This window comes from Dermacentor silvarum, chromosome 1, assembly GCF_013339745.2.
Source record: "Dermacentor silvarum isolate Dsil-2018 chromosome 1, BIME_Dsil_1.4, whole genome shotgun sequence".
Lineage (NCBI taxonomy): Eukaryota > Metazoa > Arthropoda > Arachnida > Ixodida > Ixodidae > Dermacentor > Dermacentor silvarum.
In genome coordinates, this window is record NC_051154.1 from 283083254 (window position 1) to 283098948 (window position 15695).

The 15695-nt window shown below is 47.9% G+C and overlaps 1 protein-coding gene across 1 annotated transcript in view; it reads left to right on the top strand.

Moving 5' to 3' along the window:
* LOC119437181 (ras-related protein Rab-14-like) overlaps positions 1-15695 on the top strand; it is a 61247-nt gene that overhangs the window by 14188 nt on the left and 31364 nt on the right. Inside the window, 3 exon segments of the mRNA XM_037704241.2 lie at positions 103-133; positions 2504-2572; positions 6481-6620. Coding sequence (XP_037560169.1) covers positions 103-133; positions 2504-2572; positions 6481-6589 — 209 coding nt within the window. The 3' untranslated portion in view covers positions 6590-6620.

Sequence of the window (15695 nt, forward strand, 5' to 3'; positions counted from 1 at the left end):
TGTTAGTGCTTTCAGACTGTCATCTAGTTCATTTCCTCGAAATGGTTGCTCATTCTTGTCCTTCTCTGAATCCTCCTTTCTTTTATTTTTCTCATCTTGCAGGTCTAATGTTTGTGGAGGCTAGCGCAAAAACGTAAGTCTTTCAGCTTTGCTTCATTCTCTTTAATGCCACGGCTATGTACTAGAACCGCATTCATTCGAAGTCCATCTCGCTGCAAAAATATTCTAGTGGATCTTTGAAGTACTCGAAAACAAGCAAACCTTGGAGAAGTGCACAGTGCAGTTATCTTGATTAGTCGTCGTTTTGCAAGAGTACTTAGTATAGTGGTTGCTCTTGGCCAGCTGGCTCACCTCGACGCTGCTGTTAACAAAGATGGGCAATGTGTGAGATGTCCACCAGAGGCACATGGGTATTTTAATGCTTGCGAGGATGCTTTAGGAGTGTGCTTGTGTGCCAGCATGGCATCCAGTTTGGGTTAGGCCGTAGGGTTTTGTACCAAGAAGGGAAGTATGGGTGACTGCTGCTGTTCAGTCACCATGGGAATCGTAGACAGTACATGGATTTCCTACGATACAGCTTCCGTTATTGCTCTTTATGGTTCATTTATGCAGCATGCTAGCCTCAAAATGATTGTGTAAAGCCGTTTAATGCTCTACATTCACAGTTCGTTTTATGTGCGATTTTTAATGCATAAATTGCACTGCAGCCCATTTGAGTTTTAAGCGAAGCTTTGTAGGCTCACAACTGTCGGCGGCAGTGGTCGTGGTGGTGTCACGCTGAAAAGTGGCCCGATCCTGGTGATAGAGCAGAAAGGGTCTAAGCTCAATGGCACATACCCCCTGTCATGTGGGCCGATCCTGGCGATAGTGCAGAAAGGGTCCAAGCTCAATGACACATACCCCTGTGGGCTTGCGGACCTGTAACGCGCCCTTGAACTACCCTTGTCACACGTGGGACCCAAAGAGGCAAAATCACCAGCCCTTCCCCTGTCGACAAAATGAGGGTAAGCAAAGCTTGTCGTCCGATTCTAGTGTGAAGGCTTCCGAAGCCCAGGTGAAATGTCAGCGAAGAGCCGCCGACCCCGAGTTTAGTGCAAATGATGCGGGGAATGCCTGCGACAGTGTTGTCTTGCCACAAGCTTCGCTTACCGCCATTTTCTCTACAGGGGAAGGGCTCTGAATTTTTTGTATAGCTAAACCTAGATGAAGTGTTAGCTAAGTAACATTCACCATTTATATTTTTTACATCCGATCATTAGTTATTTTTTGTGGTACTGTTACTTGTGTTCTTTTCTGTAAGTCAGTTTGCATTGTGGGTGAGTGAGTAGAAACCTGGCAAACGGGGATTTGGGAGTGCCGGAGGTGGTGGTGTTACGCGGCCATGAGTCCTTGGACCTTGGCGGCTTCCTTGGCTCATGCAATGACCATGTCTTGGGACAACAGTCCGAGCTGAGCAACATGACCTCCCGCTGCTCTGTAGTAATTACTTCTGTCTGCTTTGGGACATGCCCAGAGGATATGGAACAGATTTGCTGTTTCTTTTTAACACATAAGTTAGTATTACAGTGATCTGGATAAATGTTGTGTATAGTGACGGATTAGGAAAAAGTATTAGTTTGCAGCCTCCGCCAGACTACTTGTCAATTGCTTAGGGATGGGTGCGCTGCTGGATACAGTGCCCTTAATAATTAAGTCTGTGTGCTGTAGGATATCGTGGTAGCTAACAAAACATCCCGTCCTCGCCCCTTCTGGCGCCTGTCCTGTCGCTCGGCTAGTGAATCCTCAAGATAGGTTACGGGCAGCTTCGTTACTGGGCAGAGCTGTGTAAAAGTTGTGCTCTCCTATTTGTTCCCGTGTTTGTGACTGCATTATGCTATGTCTGTGTTGTTCACTTCCTTTGTATACATCACTTGATGTATACAAGTGTGCGTACATTGTAAACTGCAAAGTTATCGTATTTACTCTATTGTAACATGACCTCGATTGTGACGTGCACAAAATTTTTCACGACCAGAAATGGAAAGTTGAGTGTCGATTGTAACTCTCGCCTTGATTTTGAAACCTCCAAATAAGACAAAATGGAAATCCCTTGATTGCTTCCTTGCCAGGCTGTCATGGCAAGAGACAGAAATACCGATTTGTCCTCTTTGGAAAAAGAAAGATTTATTGCATCCAAGCAATAGTGGACAGCACTCGTAGCTGTCTGAGGACTCCGAGGTGCGATTTGATATTGGGGGCTGCTATTTGGACACCACTCATTACAGATTTAATTTTGTGCAAATTCTAACTCGCATGGCATATTTTATTAAATTTTTTGGGGGGGAAATGTGCACTTTTGGGGGGGGGGGGGAATGTGCACATTAGAATCGAGTACAGTGAGCAAATCGAATCCAGCTGTGTATTGTCTTGCCTCTTCACAAGTCAGTTGAGAGACATCTCTGATGTTCATATGCTCTTGAAGGTATTCACAAATCACTCCTTTCCTTCTTGTTCTCAAAAATAGGGGTGAGCATGTTGAGGAGGCCTTCCTCGAGACTGCTAAGAAGATCTTCCAAAATATTCAGGATGGCAGGTGAGGTGCACAATTTTTTTGAAGAATGGGTTGCATTTGGTATTTGAAATACTGTTCATATTTATAATATAATGATTTTCAAGATGCCAGAAGGGATGGTTCTCTTTTTGTAGGGTACCTGAAAAGACAGTGCAAAGTTTCACACTTAACACTTTGAAGCAAGACGTACTTTGTATGTCATGACCATCGCACACAGCTTCTACAATTGGAGCAACCAGTTGTCACCACCTAGTTGCCTTATTTGCAATTTGTAGCTTTTGTAAATGTACAGCCTCTCGCATTTTTAGCTACAGTCGAATCTCGATAATTCGAACTCGAAGGGGCCCGGAAATTTGTTCGAATTAAAGAAAGGACGTATTTCTGCAGTATTCAAGCACCATAGCACGATGCACGAACGGTGCGAGTCATGAAATATCGCGGCGCGCAACCGCCCACACCGGCCAACTCTCAGTTCCCGATAACGGCAGCAAACAAAACTTCAGGGAGCGAACGGCGACGGGTGGGCGCGCACGGAGACCGTCGAAGCTGAGGGAGGAGGGCGACAGGGAAGCGGATTTGGCCTCGGCAACTCCGCCGCTTCGGTGGCAGTGGCTTCGGTGGCTCCCCTCGCCCTCTCTCTCAGCTCCCTCGCAGCTTCTCCTTCGGCGTCTCTGTCTCGTGCGCAGATTAGCCCGCTCCCTGAAGTTTCGTTTTCTGCCGTTGTGGGAAGCGAGCGTTTGCCGGCGTTGGTGCCGCCGCCGCCGGGCCAGCTAGCTTAACCCGTTCCCTGAAGTTTCGTTGTCTGTCATTATCGGGAAGTGAGCATTTCGGCGTGGGCAGTTTCGTTGGCCGGACTGGGCCTCCGCGCATTAAGGGGTCTCTTCTAAGCTTTTGCTTTATGGCGGTGTCAGAGCAATGCGGTTTGAGGCACCGCCGCGTTATTTGAGGCGCTGTTGAGAGCATTGTCTGTCCGCGGTATGTTCGAATTACCGCGCGTTTCGCTTATTGAAATACACATAACTTTGACGGGACCACAGCGTCAGTTCGAATGAACCGGCAGCTCGAATTAAGCATGTTCGAATTAACGAGATTCGACTTATATCGCGCGAGCGTCCATCACGCGTCATTTTAGTGGCGATAACCAGCGAGACCGGCAGAAGTACTCTCAAGTGCACTAAGCACTCTCCTGTGCAAGAGTTGTCTAGTGCGATGTTCCCTTCAGGATGACGTACGACCATATTATAGTGTTCTCGTGCAATGTAGCTAAAAATTCAGGAGGCTGTTGATTTCACTTCCACTAAACTGACATGGACAGTACCGGAAAAATTTGCCATAATCATTTGCCAAAATTAGCAACCATCAGCTGCTATTTGCGATAAAAACATGCTGGCATTAGCATACTACACAAGGTACCAGTGTCTCTAAAATGCTCTGGCACTGGCCTCTTGCTAGAGGAGCAATTTGAGGCCTGAAGTCCAGTGTTGAGGTGTCTAAATAGACAGTCTGGTCTGGTATGTACGCCAAAATACAGTAGATCCTCATTGATACGATCCTGTTTTGTATGATTTCCCTGCGGCAACGTTCGCAATCGCAAACAAAAATTGACCCATACACTTACTCTTCTTTTTTATCTTAATATTCCCGGAAAGCACAATCTTTCGGCACCAATCTTTACTACGTTGGCAAATTGCAATAGCATTATACATTTTTCGGCCGCTGTATCCCATGTAACCAAGAAAAGGCGTGAGGCACGCGCGATAGAAAACGTAGCCACTTGCTGCACCAGCTTCTGTGTCATGAAAACGTTGGCGCGGTCAGCTTCCTATTCCGGTACCAGCAGATCTCACGGGTTGATTGCACGCCTCATTCACAGCTTCATGCTTCGCTATAGCAGTAAGAATCTTCATTTATCGGCATGTGTGGTGTAGTGCCGTGAGTGCCTTAGAAGCGTAGTGCACTCTTTTAAATAGGCGATAACCTCACGTGCTATTGTCATTGCTGGAGGCGGCGCCAAGGGTGCGTCAGGTTTCGCTCTGGCAGCATCATATTCCGCCATCGCCAACTGGTTTGATTTCATTTCGTATTTCCACCGCCGTCTTAAAAAAAAAACACTGCACAATAGGGAAATGACAGTGCATCTCGGGCCACTTGAGCACCACCAGCTTGACACGCATCGGAGTCGCGTGCCGCAGTGATTCTTGCCAAGTGGGCCCATCAAATCTTCTGGCCAATATGCCCCGCCTAAAGAAATTGCTGATTCAGGCCGAATTTGTGGAACGCCAACCCGCTTGTCGAATCCGCAAAAACGACAACATGCGTCTTGGTATACAGCTCAGGCGCCACTGGCTCGGTATGTATCGGTGTCGTGCTGCAATGATTCGTGCAACGCTTCACATCACGTGTGTCAATAAAGTTGAGTCTGCAACATTTTTTTTTTGTGACTTTGGATCGTACGTTTTTTCGGTTAATACATTTTTTCTCCAGTTTTTTTCCAGAACACGTGAAAGAGGTTCTACTGTCGTAAATGCTAGTGACAGTCGTGCTGCCAGTTAGTGTGCATAAGAGTAGTTGTCAGGGGACTGCAGGCTTCGAGCTAACTGTAAATGCTTGCAAATGCTTGCAGGAGATGCTGTTGGAAAACAGCAGGCCAAAAATAGTCTTTAACAGTGTTGGTATGGGCAAGCTGATCCTGAATTTACCTGGAAAGTGCCATCTGCAGATCAAAAGAATGGAAGGCACAGCCCGCAGAAATGTATTAGCCAAGACCTTCAGATGGAACCAAATTATCAATGGGGAATCGAATTGCAGCCAAGCTTGTGGTAGCCCAGTGTTCATAAGTATCAACATTGATGAAATGTTCATCCGCTCGTTGCATATCTCTTATGCCCATGGCACATCTTACAGCTCACGTGTTGTCATAATTTTAAGACGTATATTTTATGCAATTTACAAGAAATGTTTTTGGGCCTCTGTACAGCTGTGTTGCATCTACCATCCGAAATTCACAATTCGCGCTCTTTGACCACACATGGCCCTTGCGCCAATAACATCCAATAATCAATCGTGAAATGTCCAGCAACAGCAGGTACTGAAACCATTAAAAATGCCACTTCACCTGTTATAACGTGTCACTCATAACTGTTGTGACAGGACAGTGTCTGTGTTCCTCTTGGGGCAATGGCGAGGTCCCCAGCAGCTTCACTCGCCGTGCCGGATGGCATGGCACGGCTGTATCCCTGGCATTGCAAACAAAATAATGCAGCATGTTTTTTGATGTTCTTTTTTTCAGGGCCTGTGAACAGCTGTTCACAAAATTTTTAGAAAAATTAGCGATGGTATTTTTTTTTAATTCTTTTAAAACTAGACCATTGAGGCAAACTCTAAAAATGGCAATTTGTGATACAGCAACAATATTCAGCACAATTGTTCAGCAGATTAACTTCTTACAGGCCACTAATTTTAAAAGTCTATGTGCCTTTAGCAGATATAAATTCGTAAATGTAGCAACTTTTAAAAAGTTTTGTAAATTGAGAAATTTTCTAAAACACTTCCGTTTTGCACAGAAGCCCCAAACAATGCTAGCTGACTCTTCTTTACGTATACGTTTCACGCAAAAGAATGCAATCTTTATAGCCGTTGTATTCGTATTTCACATAGTCGTGAATTTGCGAGAATGCCTGGTGCATGAAAATGGTACCTCCACAGTGAAGGACTTCGGAATTTTTTTTTCTCCTACACCATTTGCTAAAGAAGCCCAAGTTTACTTTCGTGCTACCGAGTGATACCCGCATAAATATAAAATATTCAATGGAATCTGAAATATCAATTTTCAGACTGTGTGATCTGTCGTGAAGCCATTAACACACTAAGCGAAAGTAAGCTTGTGCTCTGCTCATCGCTGTCAATCTGCTCTTCATTGTTGTTGCCAGCCTGGACCTGAATGCAGCCGAGTCTGGCGTGCAGCACAAGCCCCAGACACGGACCACGACAAGCCTTACGAGCGAGGCTACCACAGACAAGGAGGCTTGTGGCTGTTAGGAACCCCTGCTTCTCCCCTCCCCCCTTCCGGGTAAGTGCACTCAGGTTTGTAGCAAGCTGAAAGCTAGCTAATGTGAATGCGCTTGTGCAAGTTGTGCACAGGTGCAATGCAGTACATTTTGGAATACTGTCCCATTCTGTGGCAACATTCAACTATGCCAAAGGCATGTTGATTTTCAGTACAGTCTAATCTCGGTAATGCAAACTCAGAGGGGCCCGAAAATTTGTTTAAATTGAATTGAGCTCAACGAATGGAGGGCTTACATGCAGCATTGAGTTAGGCAGCGCGTGCGCACTGAGCCAACACAGGAGTGACGAATTCTGGAAATGTGGCCTCACAGCAGCGCAGTGTTTGTGCCATGAAGCCGCATTTCTAGGCAAAATTTTTTGCAACTGTGAAGCCGCTACTCGAGACCAAGTGCATATAACCCGCACCCCAATTTTACTGCTAAATTGATAAAATTTTCAGTGCAGGTTATACACGCCAAAATGTGTTAGTGGAACCCCGATTGTATGACTTTGAGGGGACCACACAAACCATTCTATAATCTGGGCGTCATATAATCGAGAAACGAAGAATCTAGGCGGTGTGCTCAGTCTTGCTCCCAAAAACACAGCTACTTACCGCCTGAATAAACCCGCGGCACGAACCTGCACTACTCCAAGGAAAGTAGATTAAATTATTAAAGAATTACCGTATTTTTTCAATTGTAACGCGGGGTTTTTTTCACGTGTTTCATTGCTTGAACTCGACCCTCGCATTCGAATAATGGCAAAATTGATCACGACACTAGGCATCAGTCACCGGTGACCAAAGTTTTTCAGCGTCCATTTTGAAAAAAACGCTGCGCTCATGGACTCATAGCGCCACCTCGGGGATTTTATACAAAGTAGAGTTTCTGTGTCTGCGCGGTTCACAATTTTATCGCGCGGCGGGGATATTTAAAGGGCGCGCAAGCTCAAAGGCTGAGGTGCACTTGAGCGACATGATGGCGTCGACATCCGGTACCGTGCGCACTGGAAAGAAACCACTTTTGCTTGATCCTGACGATCCTAGAAGCGATCTTCGGACTTTTCGAGCCGGAATGACTCTGACATCGATGTCGCGTCGTCGGAGTTTAGTTCGGATGAGGAAACATCGGCTATTACCCGCCGGCAAGTTTCGTTTTCACCTCCCATTTGGTTATTGATATCTACAGCCAGTTCAACTGCCTGTTAGTGTCCAAACTATTATTTTCTTTATGGTGTGTTCACTTCATTTGGCGAAGATGTGCTGCCACTAGTTTCGGCCCTAGAGAGATGCGGGCACTGACCTCGGAAAGACGCTCTGTAGGGGTCCAAAGTGGCTGGCGAGAGCTCTCATTGTTTTCGCCTGTCCTTTACGACGGAGGTTGTTATGCTATATATAAACACCAACAAATATGCACGGATGCATATTCTTGACAAACCGACGTAGAGAATCTTTTCTCTGAAGATTTAAGTCTATCATTATGAAAGTTTGCCGCGAATTTCATTATTTGTGTTTGGTAATTTTTATTACGTACTTTGTAATTGCTGTTTCTTTCAGAAATGTACTTTTTAAATGTGCGTTTGGTACTCGTGCTTTTGTATAAAATATTATGCTGTAAATTAATCTTTTCTTGAAAAAGAAAATCGTAAGTACAGTCGACGTCCGATTTCCCGGACGCCGAAATTCCGGACCTGCCTGATTTCCCGGACTCATCTGTGGCACCGTGAAGTTCCCCATAGAGTCAGTGTATTAAAAAAGTCCAAATTCCGGACGCTTATAGCCTTCGCCATCCGATTTCCCGGACTTTTTACTGTTAACCGCCGACCCAAAGTCACCACCGACGCCACCATTTTGGTTGTTTCATATCCTCGAACCCACCATACTCGCATCGCAGGTGTGGCCAGCAGCACCGCCGCACCGCGCCGCGGCTGCCGTAACCTCGAAACCACACGTGTCAATCCGTTGCCAGCCGTAGCTTAGCCAAGCCAAACCTCACTGTGTTCGTTCACGTGTTTTGTCAGCTCTGCCAGCTCTGCGGTGTGTCTGCGGTTGATCGTTTGCTGCTGCGCGCTATCTTCAGTGATCACGTTTCCCGACCTTCAGCATCCACCGAGTTCCTAGCTGTTCCGCTGCCGGCGTGTCCTAGCGCATGGGTTCTCAAAGTGGGTTCCGCGGAACCTACGGGTTCCGCAGGCCCCTGCTCGGGGTTCCGCGAGCCACTGATAAATTTTCCCTGGTCCCGCTCTCGACAAGTGTCTAAAACGGCGAACACGAGGTGCGCTTGATCCAAAGAACCTCCATGCCCGAGTGTCAAAAAGCACGTCACAGTGCGTAACAGCAACGCGCGAACTGTGCAATAAATACGCAACCAGCTTGTAGCCACCCAACCTCTGAGACCGGGCAGCGCGCCTAAGCTTTCGCACTTGAATCTCGGAGGCCGTAGCTTACCACCATGCGCCTATCTCCTATTTGTAGATAGGGTAGGTGCCGATAGCGTGCGCACTGACCGATACGTTGGAGGAAAAATAAAAAAAAAAACGCCGAGCACCGCAAATGCACGCCGCAGGAGAGCAAGAACAGCGTAGCGTCCAACCGAAACGAAGCGGCGCAGTCCGCATCGCTGTGGTCCTCAGCGGCAATCGTACGCGGCACGTGACTGACAGCAACGCCGAAGCGCTTCATGCCTAATTGTGTCTTTAAAGCCTTTATTCTTGGGTTCATCGCCGCGCGTAACACCGCGTTGGCGGCTAGCCGCGTGCCTCCGTAAGTGCGTAGTCGCTATCTCTGATCGCGTCGATAACCTCCGCAGTTTCGTCCGCAGCGGTTGCGGCAAATAGTAGTTTCGTTTTCACTCGATGCGCGCGTCGGCTGCGTGCCTTCGCAACTGCGTAGTCGCCTCCCATGGCGGCGTCGATAGCGACCGCAGTTTCGTCCGCACGTCTTGCAGCGAAAGGTAGTTTCGTTTGACTTGGTGCGTGTGTCAGCCGCCTGCCTTCTGAACCGCAAGGTTGCCGTACATGATCGCGTCGATAGCGGCCGCGGTTTCGTCCGCAGCAGTTGCAGCAAGCAGTAGTTTCGCATTGACTCAGTGCAAAGCTGTCGAAGATAAAAGCACCGGCTACATCGCGATGGACGGACAATTTGTTGCCGAGCACCTGAGTGGCGAAAAAATAATCGGGATGTGCGCCCGTTGGTGCAAAGCGCGTCTCGGATGAAAACGTGCGCCGCAAAGGATGTCACGAGGCCTTCGCCGCTGCTAGCGCTAATCAGTCATGAGATGAAGAGAATTTCAGCTTCCGCCTGGTCTTGTGCTAAATAGAAACAAGATTTGACGATTCCTAGAGTAATTAAAAGCGTGTTGACATAGTGAGAAGTTGTTGTGTTTCTTGATACCCTCGACAATTCGACATTCGGTTAATTCGGGGGGGGGGGGGGGTTCCTTGGCACTTTATGAAGCTTAGTAGGGTTCCCTGGGATGAACGTACTTAAAAACCCCTGTCCTAGCGAGTTCCGCTGCCGGCGTGTCGATTCCAGCCGGGATAACCTTTGAGGGCTTCGCCGACGCTGACAAAGACCTCGAGCTATGTGCGGAGTTGACTGATGACGAAATCATTCGTCAAGTTACGGAGGATTCCGACGACTCCGACACGAGAATAAAGAGCCAGCTCCTACACAGCCAACGAGCTCGGAGTTGACGCGAGCACTGATGACACTGTCATCGGTGTACAGCGGCAACATGACGTTGACTGAAATTGAGGCAGACATGATCGCGGGCAAGCGGACCGTGCAAACGAAAATAAGCGACTTCTTTGACCTATGAGGTAGCGCCGGCCACGTCGTTTTTTTTTTTTTTTTTTTTATAAATGGCTCTTTTCAGAGCCACCTAAACGATGCATTGGCTGAATAGCAGTGGGAATCTTGTACTCCGGCCGTGACCCTCTCAGTCAGCGAAAAATACCTACCAAAAAGGTGTGTTTCACATGCATTCGTTTTTCCGGACTGCCCGATTTTCCGGACGTTTTCGCGGTCCCTTGAGGGTCCGGGAAATCGGACGTCAACTGTAGGACCAACCAAGAAATTGAATATTTCACTATGCGTCATGTAATTTTCTTAACACAGAGTACTATACCTATGGGTATAATTCTAATTATACAGTCGAATCTCGTTAATTCGAACACGCTTAATTCGAACTGCTGGTTTATTCGAACTGGCGCTCTGGTCCCGTCAAAGTTATGTGTATTTCAATGGGCGAGAACGCTCGGTAATTCAAATGCGAAAGCATTTGCGACGGTAATTCGAACATACCGCGGACCGACAATGCTCTCAGCAGTGCAACAAATAAGCGGCGGCGCCTCCGACCGGCATTGCTCCGACATTGCCATAGAGCAAAAGCTTAGGAGAGAGACCCCTTCATGCAGCGGCAGAGGCCCAGTCTGGCCAACGAACTGCCCACGCCGGCAAATGCTCGCTGCCCGATAACAGCAGAAAACGAAACTTCAGGGAGCGGCCTAAGCTGGCGCCGGGCTGGCTGGACCGGCGGCGTTGGCACCCACACCGGCAAACGCTCACTTCCCGATAATGGCAGAAAATGAAACTTCAAGGAGCGGGCTAATCTGCGCCAAGACGGCTGTACCAGCGGCGGCGGCACGGCGGCGGGCGCGCACGGAGACAGTCGAAGGTGAGGGAGCTGCGAGGGAGTAGAGAGAGCCACCGAAGCGGCGGAGTGAACGAGGCTAAATCCGCTTTCCTGCCCCCCTCCTCTCTCACCTTCGATGGTCTCCGCGTGCCCGTCGCCATGTTGGCGCCTTCTGCTTCCTGAAGTTTCGTTTTCTGCCGTTATCGGGAACCGAGCATTGGCCGGCGTGGGCGCAACTCGCTATGCGCTTGCGCACCGCGAAATTTCGATACTCGCATCATTTGTTCATCTTGCTATGGTGCTCGAATACTTCTAAAAAGTCTTTCCATTAAGTCGAACAAATTTTCCAGCCCGTTCGAGGGCGAATTATTGAGATTCGACTGTATTAACCATTTTATATTTTGGAATTTCTCTAACAAATTTTTTGCCAGAGATGTTATATCGTACTGAATTTCTTTTGAAAATTTTTGGGGGTTTTTTGTTTAAGAATTATTTTTGTATTCTTTTAAAATTATTTAAAAGCACGTTCGAGATCACGGGATCGAATCCTGGCCGCGGCGGTTGCATTTTGATGGATTCGAAATGCAAAAACGCCCGTGTGCTTGCGTTGTAGTGCACGTTAAAGAACCCCAGGTGGTCAAATTTAATCCGGAGCCATCCACTATGGTGTGCCTCGTAATCGGAACTGGTTTTGGCATGTAAAACCCCAGAAAAAAGAAGAAAGCACGTTCATTTACCTTCACTTTTGTATACTGCATGACACTGTAAACTTATTGGCTGTCGCACAAAAAATTCCTAACTCAAACCTACAAAAAACAGCCAATTTCCCAGGGGTAAGGAAAGAGTTAAAACAAATATACCAAATCCCGCGATTTAGCTTTTCGGCTTGCGTTGGCAACCTTAACCTTGCGTCTCGATCCATTTCATAGAAAGGCCGACTGAAGTCGGAACTTGGTTTTGGTTGGAATTGATGCTGTTTTCGCTGTGCTTGTGACTAGTTACAATGCTGCAATACCCTACGGCCTTTTGCAGTTCAACTCCATTCATTTGCGACATTATGGTGACGCAGTGCATTCGGTATGACGGCCGCTTCTATAGACGAGCAACTTTGATGGCTGAGGAGCTGGGAAAGCCCGTTGCACTTTGGTGTCTGGATGTCGACGATTTGTGGATGGCGGGACCAGCGGCAGGCCCTCTTTAATGTGAGGCCAGTCGGAAAGGCTCTGTGGAACTTGAAGGGGCCTTGTACTGACCCCAAATGAATGGTTGTGTAGTCTTTAAGATGTACTTAAATCTCAAACAAGCTCGACGTCACGGAAGATGACTTGATTCTCGGGCGATCACTCTTGGAGATTTATTTATTTACAATACTGCTACTCTCATTTGAGAGCGTGGCAGTTGGACAATATAGTATACATGTATGCAGTGTAGACTGCTTATAACGTAAGTCACCGGAGTCGTGAATATCTGCACTATAAGCGGTACCGCACTATAACCAAAACAACCATTTTTCAAGCCCTGCACGTATGCAAAACATGTAGACCAAACAGCCGCGCGTATCCGAGAATAGAAGCGTGCAACTAGGAGTTTTGCATCCGTTTAAATTTACACACGTTGAAAGGTTAATGTCCAAGTACAGTAGCCGACCGAATTTCCGGACTTCACGGGGACTGAAAAATAGTCTGAAAAATAGAGCAGTCCGAAAAACCGAAGTCCGAAAAACTCCACCCCCCCCCCCCAAGAAAAAATTATGAGGCCGAGAGCGGCTTAAGAAAAATGATGCAGTTTCGCCCAAAAAGCGGAGCATCGATTGCGATAGCAATTAATAGACAGCAATGTGAAGTAAGGATGTTAGCTTTATCGGCCGTTAAAGTTGTAAATATGCGCTTACTAACTAAATAAGCACGGTGTCACACGTGCACAGGTTACATGAACACATCTCGCTCGATGACCACGGGCAAATTGACCTTCGCGCTATCTATTCTCTCGCTTCAACGCGAATGTCGAGAACAAAAACACAGCGCATACGAAGCTACTGGCGCTCTTCGCACGCCCTTTGTACCCATCGCAGATTGCTTTGAAGATGAGTCCCCCGCGGGCGCACACTTCGGCCACATAGCAGACCGCTTTCAAGATAGGCAGCAGCCGCAAGAGCTGAACGCAACCCCACCGACTCCGTCGCCTTCTCCCCGTGCCCCGCGAGCGAACGAAGTTCGCGCGCTTCCGGCCACCTTCCTCTCTTGCGTGCGCGAGGCAAGCTTTCAACCGCACACAGGGTACGGTGCAACCGAAACATAAAAAAAAAAAAATCCGCTAAAGTGATAATGACAATAGTGCTGAGCTGACCGAAAAAAAAAGAAAAGCAAGTGCCGCTTTTTGGACCGTTTTGTCAGCCAAGGAAGAGTGGGCATGGCCTTGGAGACGAGAGGATAGCAAGCGTCTACCAATCTTGAAGGCTATTCAGGGGGGCACTGGAAGCCAAGCACGGCCAAGCCAGCGGAAAATCCAACATGGCGGCCCCCAAGATCGGGTAGCGTGGCTCGAAGCGAGCGATTTAATCCGGAAAATCGAACATTGGCACCTAGATTCGTCCGAAAAATTGGTCGCGAAAATGCATTAGCTCTATGGGAATCCTGACGGTACATCTGTGAAGTGCGGAATATCCAACAAGTCCGAATTTTTGGAGTCCGAAAAATCCGTCAGCTACTGTACCCACAATCTTCGCATGAAGCAGATAAAGTAATAATTTTTACAAATGTCTTATTTTCGCTCGAAAGGCAAAGCATCAATTGCGATAGCAAATTAGTAGAGAGCTATAAGGAGTAGGGATAGTAGTTTTATCGCTTGCATAAACTTGACACATTCGCTTACTAACTGAATTAACAAGCGTGGTGTCAATGCACACAAGCAAACATGATTAGACTCGAAGAGCGCAGACAACCACTGTCAAAACGCGGGCCGCTGCAGCGAGCGAAGGTTCGTTCGGTCTATTGCTTCAACGGAAATTGAGCGGCGTAAGCACAGCGCATACAAAGGTCAGAGCCGTGTGGAGATCGCTGTCAAGATACAGTGCGCGCGACAATACCGACAGCCGGCACAGGTGCGAACGCATTTGTTGGCAGAGTAGAAGCCGCCCCCCCCCCCACCCCCCCTCCCTCCCTCCCTCCCTCCCGTGCTGCCTTCCCGGTTTGCTCTTTGCGAGTGGGAGATTGCGTCGCCAGTTTCCCCTTGTGCCCGGTTGCAAGATACGCATTTGATGCTGCAGCACAGCGTCGCCCCCCCCCCCCCCCCCTCCCTCCCATACCTCCACAGCCTATCGCACGATAGAAGTCGTGTTGCTCTCCATGAAGGCGCACATTCCTTGCACTCTTTCACTCGCGCATACGGTGCATGGCGACGATTTTATCGCCCTAGGACTCGTGCTCCACATCTCGTGCTCCTCCTCCGCATCGCCCTCGTTGAGCTCCTCTCCCATCGATGAGCGCACCTCGCTGAGAAGCGTGCTCGCTAATGCCCTTGTCGATGCGATTTTCCCACGGAAGCCGCATTATAACCGGTATTTCGTCTCGCGTGGCTGCACTGTTAGCGGTATGCATATACATGGAGTGCTATGGGAAAATTAACGGGAGTCTGAAAAGACCGTACTATATCCGGTCCTGCACTATAAGCGGTTACGTTATAAGTGGTCTATACTGTATCAGTATGCATCTAGGCAGAACAGCTAATTGAAAAAAAGGAAAAAAAAACTATTACTCAAGTATGGCAATATAAGAAGAAGCTGAGTTTAGGAACAAAATGCATGTTTTCACATGAGTTCACTAACATGATACAGTGCAGTCCATGTACAATGATACCACATATAATGATATATCGGTTATAACGATGAGTCGACCTAAGAGTATCAACTTATTCATTAGGGCTGTGAAAAAAAAACATAATGATACATTGTTCACTGCATATTGGATATAACCATCGAAATCTTGCTTCTGGGCAGCATTTTTCATGCAGAATAATCACGAAATTTGCGTTTCCTAAGTTGCCTGTTCCTAAGACGGGGCGAAAGTTTGCCTACGCGAGTTTGTATTTGCCACCATTACAGCACTGCGCATCCCGCCTGCGCGCCGATTGCGAACGAAAGCCACGGAGAGCATTGCAAGTTGGCGCAGCGTGCACAAGATGGCGCCAGCTGCATCGCGTCCACGGCGGTCGCACGAGCGTTCAGAGGAGAGGGGGGAAGAAAGTGATAAGTGAGTGGCGCCTGCGCGGCCTACGCTGCCTTTACAATCTCCCGCTCAGTGAGTGCAGAAATTCGACGCGGAAGGAGCGGGAGGTGTGCCAACAAAGCGCCAAGCCGTGTCTCTCGAGACGAAGCTGCAAATTTAGCAAGACTCAAAGAAGTACAACCTCGTGCAGTCGATGATATGGACAATTATGACAACCGGGAGCTTCACGATCATGAA